At 38.7% G+C, this 17,045-nt stretch overlaps 2 protein-coding genes across 2 annotated transcripts in view; one reads left to right on the forward strand and one right to left on the reverse strand.

Moving 5' to 3' along the window:
• ZNF366 (zinc finger protein 366) overlaps positions 1 to 17,045 on the reverse strand; it is a 289,661-nt gene that overhangs the window by 237,837 nt on the left and 34,779 nt on the right. The gene's annotated exons all lie outside the window — the stretch shown is intronic.
• LOC117024595 (histone H2B subacrosomal variant-like) lies at positions 9,530 to 9,898 on the forward strand. The gene has a single exon (XM_033110015.1). The coding sequence runs from the start codon at positions 9,530 to 9,532 to the stop codon at positions 9,896 to 9,898; it is 369 nt and encodes a 122-aa protein (XP_032965906.1).

Here is a 17,045-nt window from a genome sequence, read left to right on the forward strand (position 1 = left end):
TGTATTTTTCACAACTTTCCCAGATGAGTCCTATCATCAGGCATATCTGGGAAACACTGGACCGATTGATCGTTCAGATTCCTTCAATATTTACTGGTAGATATTTCCATCAGCCTAAAAACCCTTATGGTTCAAGCTCTAGAATGAACCTCTTACCATTTTCTGTTAGTGAAGACCTGTCTTGTCTGTGTGGCGCCCTCTGGGACAAGGAGGTATTACTGCAGTCTTTTAATCCCCTGGCAGAGCCTGGAGTCCCTTTTTTATGAGTAAAACATTACTACGTATGATGGATGGTACTGTTGACATGTTTGTTTTTGACCGCAGTTGAGTTTTTTTAATTATTAAATATTTTAAATAAAAGAAAATAACAGATTCCCATAACATTTTGCATATTTGCCTTAGATCTCTCTTTTTAAAACTAATTAAATAAAACATTAGAAATGCAGCTAAAGCCCCACTCCAATCCTTCTCTGTCCCTTTGTCCCTCTTTCCCTCACTAGAGGAAACTACTACTAGGTAGTTAGAATCATTCCCAGGTGTTTGTTCATATGTGTATTACATATGTCTAAATCTAGAAACAATATATGCCATCGTTTTATGCTTCAACTTTTACACAAATGATATCATACCATACATATCATTTTGCAACTTGCTTTTTTCTCAACAATATTTAAGTTTTACACACTTAGCTCCCAATTCATTTGTTATAATTGCTTCAGAATATTCCACCATATAAGAAAACCATAGTTTATTCAGTCATTCCCCTACTGAGGTTTTTTTCCCACTTTTTTTCTATACAAACATTGCTCCACTGAATAACCATGCACTTGTCTCCTTACACACATGTGCATGAGCTTTTCTAGAGTAGATGTACAAAATGGATGCTATGCTGTAGGAGATACACATCTTCAAATTTACCAAGTATTGCCAAAGTTGCTATCCTACATGATCTTAATAACTTATACTCTCACCTGCAATATTAATAATAATAATATTATTATTATTATTATTTTATATCCTTGCTAACATTTAATGTTATCAGGGTAATTAATTTTCTAAATCTGGTGGGTGTGAAATAATTTCTGTGGTTTTAATTTGCATTTCCCTGACTACTGCTGAAGTTAAGGATTTTTTATATATTTTTAGTAACTTTTGGGAGTTTTTTTCTTCTGTGAATTGCCTAATCACATAATTTGCCCATTTTCCCAGCAGGTTGTCATTTTAAAAATTGATTTACAAGAGTTCATCACATATTCTGAATACTTATTCTAGATTAGGTACATACTTAACAAATATCTTCCCCCATTCTGTGGCTCATCATTCAATTTTGTTTATGGTGCCTTTTATCATATAGTTGTCTTAAATATAATATAGGCAAAATGGTCAAACTTTAATTTTATGATTAGTGTTTTCCCTAATCCCAAATTCCTAAAAAACATTCTTGTTCTGAAAACAGCTGAGTTTTTAAATCCTGCTTATTTATAGTTACAATTCTTAAGTAGGAGTAGTCCATAACATGAAAGGTTTTGGCTAGAAAAGGAGGAAAAAATAATCACATTCTCTTGACTCAAGCCCCCACCAGCACCTGATAATATGTGTTATATTGCATAGCCCACACTGGTTCTTAGAATTCCATCCAAGTCTCTTTGAATTATATTCTTAGATTCAAGGTTATTAGAAAAAATGTGAGACAGAAAAAAGAACAAGCGATTTCCACAAGACAGTCTATACTGGGTACACACCACAAATTCTTACAAGGATCAAGGAAAGAGTCTCCTTAACAAACACTACCAAGTCCACTAAGGCTTGGCTCCAGCAGCAGAATCAGTGGAAAGAAACCAGTTCTAGACTCAGTTTTACCATACTACTAGGTATACTCCTTTGAAGCAAGGGACATCATTTCTCTGAGTTAAATTTTATCTATACGCAGGCAGGTTACACTGTTTACATCAAAGCGTTGTTAAGAAAATGGAAAAAGATAGTGTTTAAAACTTCTTTCTGATTTGTGGCCTCAACTTCCTCAAGGTGATTAGATTCTCAACAGTGAAGCTAAAATGCCACAAAGGCAAGACATTTCCTGATCCAGTTCTGCTGGAAGCACCATTCAGAGAAAATAGTGTTATTTCAGAGTCCTCAATTCTATCACAACTTCCCTCATCTGAACAGCTGGGAAACAGAAAGCACTGCTTAGGTGTTCCATTGAGCAGAGATACTTGGTAACAATATTCTGTGAATCCTAGAGAGACCCATGTAAGCAGGTGTCTTCTAAACCCCCCTTGTGGGAAAACAACCCATTCTTATAAGAGTGAGAGGAAATGGGACCTCATCAGGGAAACTGAGCAGGCCTACTAAAGGGTAAAGTAGTATTCTTTTAATTCATAAACTCTTAATACTTTGGAAAGTAGGAAGTTCCCTGCAGATATTAGTCATGTATAATGATTTCAGGACACAATAGAATGGAGAGATCACATCTTCAGATGGCAGCTTCCACAAGCTAACCTCACTAATTCCATCATTCCTCTAAGAGATCTGTAGTGACACAGCCTTGCCCAGACTAGAGAGGATTGTACTACATTAGACGCTGGTCCTAAAATAAAACTCAGCAACAAGAACATTGGAAATCAGCCTTGGTTTGAATGTCTTCAGTCTGAGCTGCTACTGTAAAAGATTTGTATTCTTTTATCAGGCCATGAAGAGACACTGGATTTAGGTATTTGGATTTTATTAAATTCGAGAACACTGGAGATATATATATGTATATATATTTTTTTGTTTGTTTAAGTGCAACCAAGGCAAGACTTTATTATATCACTCAGAATGGGAAACAATTTTATATACCTAAAAAAGATACTCGGCAGCTCTGTTTCTTGTTTAGCTATTTTGCAATGAACAGGATTTTCTGATTATGCTTATCAGCCTCTAATTTTGTGAGGGTCATGATATTTGTCTTTCTGGTTTCTTTATGTTTAAAACAGCTTTAAAGGGCACCACAGGGCAATTGAAGAAGAGATGTGGGTTTAAAATCTGACGAGGATTCTCTGAGTAGAGTCTCCCTTCCTTAAATCCCTTTTTCCCAATTTAGGGTCAATCATCCTTTCCCTCTAGATAAAGATGTGTTTTTCTCTCTGACTTGTCTAGAATGTAAACTACATGATGGTTGTCAGAATCTTCTCCTTTACTGAGGAAAGGAATGATTCCTCTTTTTTATATACCACAGCTTGAGGGATTCTGTTGAATGTAGGGTGAAAAAAGCAACATCCTGAGGGTATTTAAAATCAGATTTTTCATCCTAAATTCTCCAGTCACATCTCCTCCATTGCTCCAACTGTACTATTTTGGTTCATTCATTGCCCCCCGCACCCCCGTAGTCTAGAGCACACATGAGGCTTTAGCCAGAGCACTGGAGATGGAGGTAGAAGACCTGGGTTCAAGTCTTTGCTCTTCTACTTACTTGTTTGGCCACAGACAAATTTATAGCTGTGAGGTGGGAAGTTCTCCTGATCTCACCTACTTCCCTGGACTCTTGCGATGGTGAAATGAGATGCAACGATCAAATGCATGCAGCGTGTAGAGCACCACACACATAAGGGATTGCGAGAGAAGCAGGATATCCGAGAGTAAGGCTCATGGAGCCTGCAGCCAGATGCCTGGGTTTGAATCCCAGCTCTGCTACTAACCAACTGTGTGATCTGAGGTAAGTTCCATAACTGCTCTGTCTTAGTTTCCTCACCTGTGCAAAGGAGACGCTTATCATGATAGTACCCACATCACAGGGTTGCTTTGAGAACTGAAGTACTTGGACCAGTGCCTGGATAGTCAGTGCTTGGTGAAGGTAGCGTTTTGTAGCCTGCCTCTTCCTTTTTCCTGATTAGTAAATCAATCAGCAAACCTTACCAGTTCTCTCAAAGATGATTCCTTCTTCCCTGTCCCACTACCCGCAGATCAGACCCCTACTGTCCCACTCACTTGGGCAAGGATGCTGCTGGGCTCTCTGATCTCATTTCTTCTTCTAGTTCCTCCAGATTTGGTACCCGGCACCAAATTAATTCTCTCAAAACATCACTTTGAGCCAGTCACTTACATGCTTCAAATTCTCGGTGACTCTCAGAAACTTACAGAACAACTTTAACACTTTAAACTACAATTCAAGGCCTTTGATGAATAACGCCCACCGTACCTTTCCGTCTGTCTCAGCACCATCAGACACAAGCCCTCCACTCTAGCAGAACAGTTTTCGCTCATTCTGGAATACGGCTTGTGATTTCGGGCCTCCGTGTTTTTCCTCTTCCTTTCCTCCTGCTTGGAACATCCTCCCTTCTTGGCCAACCAGGGAGAGGCCTGGGGGTTAAGAGCTCCAGCTTGGATGCCTAACAGGCCTCCCTTTATCTCCTGGCTCCACACCCTCCCAGCCAGGTGACCTTGGGCAACTTTTATTCTATTCTATGTGTTTAGCAAGGGCATTTTTACTATAGTTAAAGGAAAATCCACTGTACAATGACAGTCGATTGGGGGAGTGTTAATTACTTCTCAGTTAATTGATGTTTTAGTATTAATATAATATGTAGACCAGAAATCAAAATTTAAAAATTAACATTTTTCTTCTCTCTCTTGTCCCAATACATTTTATGTTTTCTGCTGAAGACCATCAGACTCATCAGGAATTGACAACCTTCTACTTAGTTTCAAGGCTAATCCTTTATTATGTTCTTACACTTCACAAATCTAATCTAATCACTCGCTCTCGGGTCACCTGAGAACAATGACCCAGCTTTCAGATTAGCCAAAGCAAGACACAGGTGACTCTGCAATGGGAGGAAGAGGGCTCTGCACTGGTGACATGACAAATGTCAGCCTCAGGAATCCAGCAAAAGGAGGTAGAATAAAATCAAAGAGAAATGACTTAGGCCACAAAATTGTCAACGAGTCAGGAAAGGAGAGCACAGAAAGTTTATTTGTTTGTTTGTTTTACTCCCCCTCAAAGGTGGAAATATAAGGCAGGTAAGATTCCACGGTAAAGTGGGTGCCATCCTGGTTCCACACTTCTTCCTTGCCCATCCTGAGTTCTCCCAGATCTGCTCCTTGCTAAACACTGAAAGAGCTTTCCAGCAGTTAGTCTCAATTTAAATGCATAGAAACAAGTTTATATCGAAGTCTGCATGTCCTCATGTCTCTGTGCCTGGGGTCCCATGAGCAGAGAATATGTGTGACCATCAGGATCCACTCTTCCTGTCTTCCATCTGTCCTCTCATCTGTTCATCTCGTATCACTCTCTCCTCCTCCTCCTAACTCCCCTGCTTACTTCTCCCCTCCCTCTTTACTCTTTCCCTTACAAATCCCATTCCAGGGTTTACAAAAAACTTACCAACAACACCTTCAAATATTTTGCTCTCAGCTCAACCATTGACTTTCAACCCTTGCTACACATTAAAAGAACTTAAAAGAAAAAATACCTGAGCCTCACCCCTGCAGAACCTGATTCACTTAGTCTGGATTCTAGCCCTTGCATGGTTGGCTTGTTTTGTTTTGTTAATCTCCCTAGGTGACTTCAATGTGTATCCAAGCTTGAGAACCACAGCCTTAACTGAAATTTGAATTCTCCCCTGGCAAATACATTTCCTTTGCTTCTTTCTAGAGATCACGATCTCCTACAACTTAATACCACCAGACAAGAAAGGGCAAGCAAGCCCAAGCTCTTCCAGACCATAGGCCCTCCATTCTCATGCCAAAAAAACAAAAGTCTTTCCCTGGAGGTACTTTAGTGACACACCCATGTCTCCTCTACTACCATCACCCTGAAGAACTTCTATATCCATTAAAATTCAACTAAAACATCACCTCCTCCTAGAAACCTGTGCTGGCAGGCTGAGTGAGCTAGGTACCTGTCTTCTTTCTATGCCCTGTGGAAGCCTTTATGTCCCTGTTCATAGTAATCTATTACTTCCATGTCTGTCTGCCTCAATAAACTGTGAGTTCGTGGAGAGCGGGAACTGTATCTTCTTCATCTCTGTGCCCCCACAATGTAACTTATGAAGTGCTGGCACATGGTTGGCATTCAACAAAGAGTTGTGAGACAGCAAGAAGGAGAGAAGGGAATTTGAGACTGAGAGGGGGAGGAAAGAAAAATCTCTCTCCTCTACTGTCATCCTCTTGCCTTCCAAGGATAAAATAGATTTTGTTTAGCATATTTTTGGAACTATAATGTAGAAACACATCACAGAAAGTAAAAATCCAAGACAACTCTTCATTTTTAGAAGAAATAAGCAAATTATAAGAAAGTTAGCCCACATGTAGAAAGTATTTTTAAAATAAATTTCTGGTCATGTACTACGGATAGCGTTATTCATCTCCAACTTCTGCACCACTGCTGACCCAGGCTTTACCTGATAATCTCATTCTGCTCATGGTGGCTGTGGGGAGCAGAGAAATACCCCTCAAAGGTATCCAAATCCCAAACCCCCAAATCTGTCACTGTGTTACCTTACATGGCAAAATGGGATTTGCAGTTGTGATTAAGTTAAGATCTTGAGATGTAGAGATTACCCTAGATCATCCAGATGGGCCCAGTGTGATCACAGGGGTCCTTATAATGAAAGGGGGAGGCAGAAGACTCAGTATGAGAGACATGCAGCAGGAAAAACAATTGACCCTGCATTATCCGCTCTGAAGATGGAGGAAAAGTCAAGGAATACAAGAAGTCTCTAGAAGCTGGGAAAGGCAAGAAAATAGATTCTCCTCTAGAGCCTCCAGAGGGAACACAGCCCTGCTGATACTTTGATGTTAGTCCAGGGAAACCCATTCTGACTCTGACCACCAGAATTGAGAGGAAATAAAGTTGTATTGTTTTTAGCCACTACATTTGTGGTGATTTGTTATAGCAGCAATAGGAAACAATACAGTGACTGTTAAGATGTTCCCAGCGTACACTCATACCTGTTAATACATGTTTTCAGTTTTGAATTAATGTCATTTCTGCTGCAATTATATGGAATAATCACTGAGAATCTTAGTGATGGACTTGGGTCATAACAAGACACTCAATGAGAAATCAAAGAATAAGCAGTTGTAACCCCAGTAATATGTAAGGTTGGCGCAAAAGTAATTGCGGTTTAAAAGGTTAAAAACAATTGCAGAAACCTCAATCACCTTTGCACCAACCGAATACATACTCAATTACAGGAGACGTACAATGTATGCCCCAAATAGACATAGTATGATCAAGCACAAAACAAAAGCGTGGAAAAAATGCATGAAACAGTTTTTAACTTTGGACTTCGGCTACACTTAAGCAGCTTGGAGACCCTGGATCTCTGACCCACTAGTCATCAGTCCTTTCATTCCCTTGTGTCTCCTGCTAAAGGACACCAGGCTTCATTCTAAGGCTAGGACCTCGAGGGTGAGGGCGGAGGAGAAGCAGGGAAAGGATAGAGAGCATCACAGTGTCCGTTCTCAGGGGATGGTAGATGCAAAATAATCAGACTTGCTGCATTTCCCAGATTGACAATCTAACAGGCATCTCCTGAAGGTCATTATGCTAACAGGTGTCTCCCTAGTTCCAGGCTGTCTAGAGGAGGGGGAAGGGAGAAGGAAAAGAAAAACCAGCATATCAGTGGTGAACTCATACATATTTTAGAACGACTCATTAAATTTTAAAAAGGAATTCAGGTTAACCCCAAAATAGCCAGAATTTTCTGACCAATCAGTATTTTAGTGCACAGCTTATTCTTTTGGTTTTAAAGCCTTTTTCTTTTCGCTACTGAAATATATTGCACCCTTTCCTTCTCCCCACCCAAGCTCAGAACCAATTGAGAGAGTCAAAGGGATCAGAAAGATGGGTATCAAAATGTCTGCTTTATTACTGCTAACTGTTTGGAGAATAGCCCTTAGGTGTGGGGCAACAACAGGCTTCCGAATACAGCACCTCCATATTACACAGAATGACCCACTCAGTTACTGCCAGCTGGCAAAAGTGATCCAGCCCTAGGAGCAGAGCTGCCCACAGTCAGATCCCAATGCGAGTCCCGAAGTGGGTGAGATGTACATGCCTGCCAGTCTCCCCACCTCATGGACCTCAGGGAGGACTGTCCCAGGAGGAATGAGGGGGAAAGAGGGTGGAAGTACTACCTTAGTGAAAGCTCTTCAACATGGATACGTGAGGAATGGGGAACGAACATTCTCTCCCGGAGAGCCTCCTCTTCTAAATGATTGTAAATAAAACTATGCTGAACTTAAGCTAAGTAATTATATGTAGAGATATGAAAGCAAAATTACATAGCAAGAGCTTACCAAAGATCCTTTTCTCCAAAGCATACGTGGAAGCAGCAGCCTCCATCTCAGTTTGAGGACCCACCTCTGAGGTGCGTTGCTACCAGCAATAAAGTGCAACATTTACAAATGATGCGCATTGTCTTTAGAAGTTACAGCTTGTCCAAAGTTTTCACTGCAACATTATTCTTCCACCTAATTTCGGATTTACTTTCTTTAGTGGAAGATAAAGGGGAAGGAATTACATATAGGATTCCAGAAATTACACATAGCCCTGTCTACCTTAGCTGCGAAGCATCTCATAGTGAAGGACCATTTGTGGTAGCATTGTTGTGGCAACTGTGAGTTACTGAAATGCTTGTGAGTTGTGATTTTTATAGCTGTGTTTATTTCTTTTTTATTTTACCCAGGGATAAATTTGATTAAGAAGGCAAATGGGGATTAAAAATAAAAAAGTGAACATAACGACACATGAGCAAGAATAGCCCTATGCACATTTTTACTAATAATGACAGGAAAACTACAGTATCAAGTAAAACACAGAACATGTAATGAAGTTTTTTAAATTTCCAAGAATATTAATATCATTATAAAAAGTTAAAAAACACAGTTCACATATCATAATTTAAACAATAATATAGGGGGCTTTGTTTTATTCTACAATTGTATATAGTTGCTCCTAAGGAGTTAAAATCCAGAAAAAATTTAGAATTCATTTTTAAAATAACAGCAACAATCTTAAAAAGCAGATTAGCTATTCATATTTATTTGATTATAAAATAATTATTTTGAGATTTTAATGGCTTATTTAATTATTCATGTGCCTATAAAATGAATTTATTAATACTTTTATAAACAGAAATGTCCCCCATAAAAGGTTTATGGCACTTTTTCCTTCAGTTTCCTGCTACCACCTCCCAGTTTGTTGAGGTGTGTCCAATTCTGAAAATATTGTATATTAAGCTTGCAAATTGCTAAGATGTAAAGTAGGAACTACGAGTACTCTTTTCTGCCACAAAGTCCACCTCAATCCTTCTGCAACATTCTTATCTCCTTAGGAAAGTTTTCAGTAGGCCAAGAACAAGATTTTCCCTTAACAACAAATCAGTGCCATTGCTCGGTGATTGTGACATAGGAACAGTAACCGCCAATCAAACAGAAGCCCCAGAAGTCTGATTGTGACATGCCAAAATAAATATGAGAGCTTCCCCCACTCGTAGGCCCTTCTCCTCTTCACTCAGAACTGTTAAGGAGACTAACATCTACAATGGGCAGATCCATCGCCAAAAGGAACAGGAGCCCCAGAGGACATCAAAACCCAAGCCCCAGAAAGAAATCACGTTCCTGCACCTATCTGGGCCACAGAAATTATTCACTCTACATAAACAGGGTCCGAAAAGAAGTGGTTCCTGAGAGGGGCATATCATCTCGTACCTTTGACATCATGAATACCCTGATCAACAACATCTTTGAGCGCATTTCGACGCAAGCCTACAGCCTGATGTGTTTCAGAAATCGTCGTACTCTCACCCCTGAAGATATCCAGAAGGCAGTGTATATGTTGTTGCCTGGAAGACTAGCTAAGTATGCAGTGGCTTTTGGAAGTGAAGCTGTCCAAAGATATGTCCACTCGTAAACACCATGTACCAGCTTAGTTAAATCTTGGGGAAAGTAAATCAAACTTACTACCCAAAAGAGCACTTCATTATTGAATTCGCTCCTTCTTTATAACATAACAGTAATTCCTGGAATTTTCCCTGTTTCTCTTATGTCTAGAAAAGAATTACTCTCTGGCTATTTTACCTTTTAATAATTTAACTATTTAGGTTTTCCTGACAGCTGCTCTCACTCAGAACTTTTGTTTTTCCTGTGAATATGTAGATCTCATTATATAAATTCAATGCTTATTATGTTGCTATATTTTTAACTATGTACAGGATGATTCAATTCAGCTATTTTGACCTCAAGTCACACTGACTTTGAATTTATGAAGACAAACATTTTAATCAGAAGTACACATGCACCGATAAATTTTCATCAAAAAAGTATTTTCTAGAGCAAACTACATTCAACCAATTTAGTTCCTTAATGACATCTCTAGAGAGTACATTAACTATTTCCTTTTTGTTTTAATTCTTATTCCCTGAACTTCTACAAGCTCAGTTTATATCTGTGTACACACTAGCCTTACATTTATCTTTACAGTTAGTTTTGGTTCACTGGGATTTGTCGTTCACCATTTATAACATAAGAACATCCAAGAACCTACCATTCAATTTCTAAACTTTAGGAACTTTACAAATGCAGCTAGAGATGTTTTCCAATCTCATCTCCCTATACACCATCCTGAGTTTTGCTTCCCATTCCTTTGCTTTTCTTTGTACTTTTGCTACCTATGTATATATCTGTACATATACATAGGTTTAATTTTGCTTATTTTATAACATCGAAGCCATAGCACATATGTTGTTCTATGCCTGCCTTTTAATCAACATTATTTCTAAGATTTATACCTGTTGATAGATATAGCTCTAGTTCATTCTTTTCACTCTGATGCTATATAGTATTTTAGAGTATGAATATGTCACAGTTTATTTATCCATTCTCTGTTGATGGAGGTTTGGGTTGTTTTCCATTGTTGTTGTTTTGTTTTGTTTTTTTGCTATTATGAACAATGCTGCTATGATAATGAGTTGTAACAACAGCTAAGACTTATACAGCATTTGCTATGTGCCCTGCATTTTACATAAATTAACTTACTTAATCACTACAACAACCTTAGGAGGATTAAATAATTATGGCCTCCTACAGATGAGTGAAATGGAGCACAGAGAAATAAGTAACTTGTCTGAGGTCACACACCTGTAGAAGTGGCAGAGCTGGGATTTGAACAAGTTAACAAAGTCCACTGTGGACACGTGCTACATGCTATAAACACTGTTATGTATGTGTCTTCCGGAACAAATGCACAAGAATTTCTCTAGGTGAAAATACCTAACAGTAGAATTACTGATCACTGATATGCCCATATTCAACTTTATTAGATATTACCAGACTGTCTTCCAAAGTGTTTATACCAATTTACATTTGTAGTAGATGAGAGTAATTTAGATTCTTCTGGTTACAAGGAACACATCACATCAGTTTCCTTAAGAAAAGGCAGTTTCTTGTGTGAATATACTGGGATTAGACCTGAAACTATTCTAGGTGTCTCTCACTTAGGACCTACTCTCTGTTTTTTCTGGGGTTGCTCACTTCTTAATTCTTCCTTCTCCAAGTTCTAGGAAATAGACCTGACATATAGACCGATTAGATTCCACTTAACATGAAGAACCACAATAAAATTTTACCATAATAAAAAAATGGTTTAAAAAATTTTAGTTGGTATTTTTATACACGTGAATTTATATAATCAGACTTGAAACCAACCTATTTGATTTAGTACCAGACAGAGTTACTGGCCACCCTAAAAATTGGCTAATTATGATTAGATGCCTCCATTTGCTATTCTGGCAGATGGGGACATCAGAAGGGCCCCAAAGTTCTACCAGGGATCAAGAAATTATAGCCCTTGGGCCAAATCTAGAAGCAGCCCTTTTTTGTATAGCCCACAAGCTAAGGAAGGTTTTTACATTTTAATAGGGATATTTTAAAAGAAAAAAAAAGAATATTAAACAAGCCTAACATGGCCCACAAAACCTAAAATGTTTACTATCTGGCCCTTTACACAAAAGCTTCCAATCTCTGATCTACACAATGATACTCCTTTTGCAGGGTCTGTGATATGGCAGGTTTTCTAAGGCTTTGCTTGAGCATCTTTTCATGTGTTTATTGGCCATTTGCAAATTTTCTTAAGAGAAATGTCTTTTCAGGTTCATCCCTTGCCCATTTTTTTAATCAGTTTGTGTTTTTTGTTATTGAGTTGTATGGATTCTTTATATATTCTGAATATTAATCTCTTCTCAGATATTTGATTTGCAAATATTTTTCTCCCATTCCATGGGCTGTCTCTTCACTCTGTTGATAATGTCCTTTGATACACAATTTTAATGAAGTCCCATTCATCTACTTTTTCTTTTGTTGTGCCTTTGGTATCATATGTCACTTTATATTTTTTATTGTTCCTTTATGAGAAAATTATTTGCAACATTAATAATTATTATTTTAATTTTGGAGTCAATAAATTCAACATAGCTTCTAAAATTTAAAAATAGTCTCACACTAGCTAACACATTAAGAAAGGGTCAAAATTATCGCAATAATTGACATCAATAGGGCCACTTTACCAACTATTTTTTCAGTTTTGGACCCTAGTAACCTATGACAGTTAAATGATAGTAAGACAAAAAATAGCACACCTTGGTACTAGTCCTCTAATATGTAGTTACCCTTTCTTCTCAGAAATAGGACCCCTAATTTTTAGTGAGCTCATGGCTACCCAAGACAAAGAATACATTTCCAACCCTCATTTGACTAGGTCCATGTGTCCAATTTCTGATGAATGGGAATGTGTATGCAACTCCCAGGAAGTGCCCTGAAGTATCACTAGATTGCTCTTTTCCCTTTTCTTCCTTCCTGCTGGCTGGACTAGGAATGTAAAGGCTGGAGCTGGAGCAGTCATCTTAAACTAGGAGTTGAAACCTGTATGTGAAGGATGGTAGAGCAGAAAAATGAAAGAGCTTTGGTTTTTGATGATTGAATTGCCATCCAACACAGGACTGCCTATGTTTACATAAGAGATAAATTTCTAACTTGTTTAAGCCACTGTTATTTTGAGTTTCTATCATTCATAGTCAAATCTAATTTTAATATGGACATCCAGAAGATTATTGACTGCTAAACAATGCAGTTAGTCTCAACATGATTGTACGCTTATTAAATAAAAACATATTAATCTAGAAATGAAGGATGATGAATGTCTTGTGTATTTACCAGATGTTGCTGTAAAATGAAATTTCATACTACTTGGTAACCCTTTCTCAGAGATGTGTAATATAGAAGGCAAGAGCTTGCCTGTTTAGTCTATGGGACACATGACGTGATTTTGAAACATTACTTAAAATACAAAAATATGTGAGAGATTGAAAGAAGATAGAAAAGAAAATTTCCAACTAAGCCAACAACATGACCAATACGTGGATTCCATCGTAACTTGAAGATAGAGGTATACAGTATCTTAAAAGATGTCTCACACCAAGAAAGAATAGTGCTGATTTTGTAATACAAATCATCCAAACAATAAAATTCTAGTACACTTAGACTATTCTTCTCTGAGTTTAGAAACCTTGTTTTGGAAATGAATAATGTAATCTCATATAAATATACGCTGTCACTATAATTCTTTAAAGACTTTCTATGCACACCTCTAGCTTGTTCCTATATGAACTAAATGTGTCAGAAAGTCCTGGGGAATAGGAAAGTATCATTAAGTAGTATAATACCTTACATATGGTATTTGAAGTTCATTTATGCATTCATAGAAATGCCTTCTTTGTGATAGGTGCTGAGAAAATAAAGACAAGATTCATCCCTTTAAAAGCTTAGAACCGTATGGAACAAACCAAAAATAAAATAAATTATTGGGACTAGCTGACATTCCCTGAGTCTAGGTTCTGAACTAGGCATTATTCTAAGTACTCCACATATGTCAAATCAATATAAAGCCCAAAGACCAACCACACGTGAGAAGTAGTATTATCATTTTACAGTCAGGGAAAAAAAGCTAAGAGACATGCAAGAGGTCACACAGCTACTGTTTTTCCCCGAAAATAAGACCTAGCTAGACAATCAACCTTAATGCGTCTTTTGGAGCAAAAATTAATATAAGACCCAGTCTTATTTTACTATAAGACCAGGCATAATATAATATAATATAATATAATATAATATAATATAATATAATATAATATAATATAATACTGGACCTCATATTGATTTTTGCTCCAAAAGATGCATTAGAGCTGATTGTCTGGCTAGGTCTTATTCTTGGGGAAACACGGTAGTAATAAGAGAAATGTGATTAAACCCACATACTCTGGCTCCAGAGCCCATAACAATGCATAATACACATGGTGAGAGAGACGTAGAAGATACTGTGGAACGTGGGAGGGACCTCTAACCCAGAGGGGAAAGGTGTCTTACAGGTGATGACACCTGACCTAGGTCTTGAAGGATGAGTGGGAAATGCACATTCGGTAGAAGAAATAATTTTTGCAAAGTCATAGGATATTAAACAGTAAAAATTTAAGATAATTCCAAGTTAAATGGCTGCCAAGCACAGGAGAAGGGGTGGGGGAAACGAAGTCAGAGAGGTAGGCAAAAATATGTGGGCCAACTTCTAACTTGAATTTGATCCCAGTACCTAGGGGAAGACCCACTGAGGAACTTTAAGCAGAAGAAAGAGGTGATTTCATTTGTATTTCGAACGATTATTCCCACAGCATAAATGAGGATGAATTAAAACAGGGAGAGATGAGTTTGCATATTATTGGTGTGATCCAGGAAAGACTTGATGTGGTCCTGACCCAAGTCAGTGGCAGTGGAAATGAGGAGGAAGAGATAGATGTGGAAGATACTTAGGAAGCAGAATCCCTCGGAGATATGAGCAATGTACGCAGTAACAGAGAAATAGCCAACTCGGAGTTCCCAGCTCTGGCCCAGGAAACTAATGCGGAGAGCCAAGATATGAGGCTCATATACCACTTCCATGTAAAACATCAAGACAATATTCAAGAGACCATTGTAAGTGGTGCCATAAGTGGGGTATCACAAGAGTGTCAAATGCAGAGGGTCTGGTGAAAGTCCAACGAGCTGACCTGCGGGCAGATGACGAGCACTTGTTTAAAGCTTAGATATAATGGAAGAGGACAGCTTGAATTTTTAATACTTGAGCTCAGTTTTTATCACAGTCTTGTGCGATGTCACATATCATGCGTTGACACATTTCCTTAGCTCTAACAGCTGGCTGTTTTGGAAGACATTTAGCAGTATGGGGAGAAACCAGCAGCCTATGTAAATATGGGCAGAAAGTAGCAGCCTGGAAATAATATAAGGTGGAAGGTTAGTCCGTTGCATTCTGGACAAAAAGAGTCCTGAAACATAAAATTGCTGTTTGTCCGTGTTTGTTCTTGGTAGAGAGTTCCTCAGAGGCAAAAGGACCCTGTTTTCATGGAAGACTTTGCCGTGGTATGGGCACAGGCTGTGCAGCTGCAGGGCCCTGGCAATGAAGTGGGACACAGGAGCTGGAGAAATGGCCCACTGCCCTGGAACCAGCATCCCAAAGTGGAGGCTGCGAGTAGGAACTCCACACAGGTGGCAGGGAAGAGGGAGAACAAAGCAGTGTCCTGTGATGATTGCTCCCAATGGGCTGGGTCATGGCATGGGCACATGGGAAGCCAGGACCCTTGAGAAAATGACATACATTTCTGTGGGAACTTGGCCAGAAAGGTGAGCTACACAAACTTTGAGTTACTAAGGTCTTACCTGAAAAGAACTTGAAGTTTTAGTCCATCTTCGTAAGTCCTGCCAATAGGCATCTCTTTTTTTCTGATCCTCACTTCCTCTTGTGGTTTCTCCAAACAGATGAGGCAGAAAAATCACTTGACATCAAATTAATCTCTGCAGAGTTACATGCTGATCCCCAAGCAGGTCAGCCATTAAAAATATTATTATGAAAAAAAATACCCCTTATCCCAGTCTGATATACAAGGTATGATTTAGTGAATGCTAAATAAAAAAATGTATTATAGTAAAAGACACATTGCAATTCATCCCCCTCAAAATGCTCCCCTCACTTCAAACACACTAATCCCATTGTTCTTGCCACTTTCTGAAGCAGTTCTGGAAGTCTTCTTTCATGTCTTTACTTCATCCTCCATCATGACAATGCTACGTGTCACACATCGCTTCTGGTATACGGCAATTTCTGTCAAATAAAAACATTACGGTGTGTCCTCATCCACCTTATTCACCAGATCCGGCACTGTGCGACTTCCAACTCCTCTCCAAAGTCAAAATGATTCAGGACATTGAGGCAGCCAGGACAGCACAACTAAAGACACTCTCGAAACAGGACTTCCAGAACTGCTTCAGAAAGTGGCAAGAACGACAGAACAAGTGTGGTTGAAGTAAGGGGGAGGATTTTGAGGGGGATTAATGGCAATGTGTCTTCTACTGAATTAAATTTTTTTAATTTAAACACTCACTGTATTTTTCGATCACACCTCATGTTTGCATTTGGGCTACTCCACAGTTAGAAGGCTTTCAGTAAAAACAAAAACAAAACAGTAGTACTTAACGTGGTAGTCAGTCTCAAGGTGGCTCCCTACTGATTCTCTTCTCCTGGTATTCATGCCTTTGTGTAGTCCCCGCCCACAATATATCCGAGCTGGTCTGCAGGACAAATAGAATACAGTGGAAGTGCTAGTGTGTGACTTTCAAGGCTATGTCATAAAGAAACACTGCCACTTCCTCATTTTCTGGAAAAAAAGATTCAAGAGATGAGGAACTCAGGTCTCCTGCTGACAGCCAACATTCACCTGCCAGCCGTAGGCATGAGCCACCCTGGAAGTGTATCTTCCAGCCCCAGTCAAGCCTTCCAAAGATGGTGTCCTGGCCAACACCTTAACCATAAATTCACGAGACACTTCAAGCCAGAGCTACTAACCCTCAAAAATGTCATGAAACAATAAATTAGTATTATTGTTGCAAGTTTGGGGATAATTTGTTAAGCAGCAATAGTAACTCATATACTTAATTTACATCCATATGAACAAGACCACTCA

Source organism: Rhinolophus ferrumequinum, chromosome 7, assembly GCF_004115265.2.
Source record: "Rhinolophus ferrumequinum isolate MPI-CBG mRhiFer1 chromosome 7, mRhiFer1_v1.p, whole genome shotgun sequence".
NCBI classification, from domain to species: Eukaryota; Metazoa; Chordata; class Mammalia; order Chiroptera; family Rhinolophidae; genus Rhinolophus; species Rhinolophus ferrumequinum.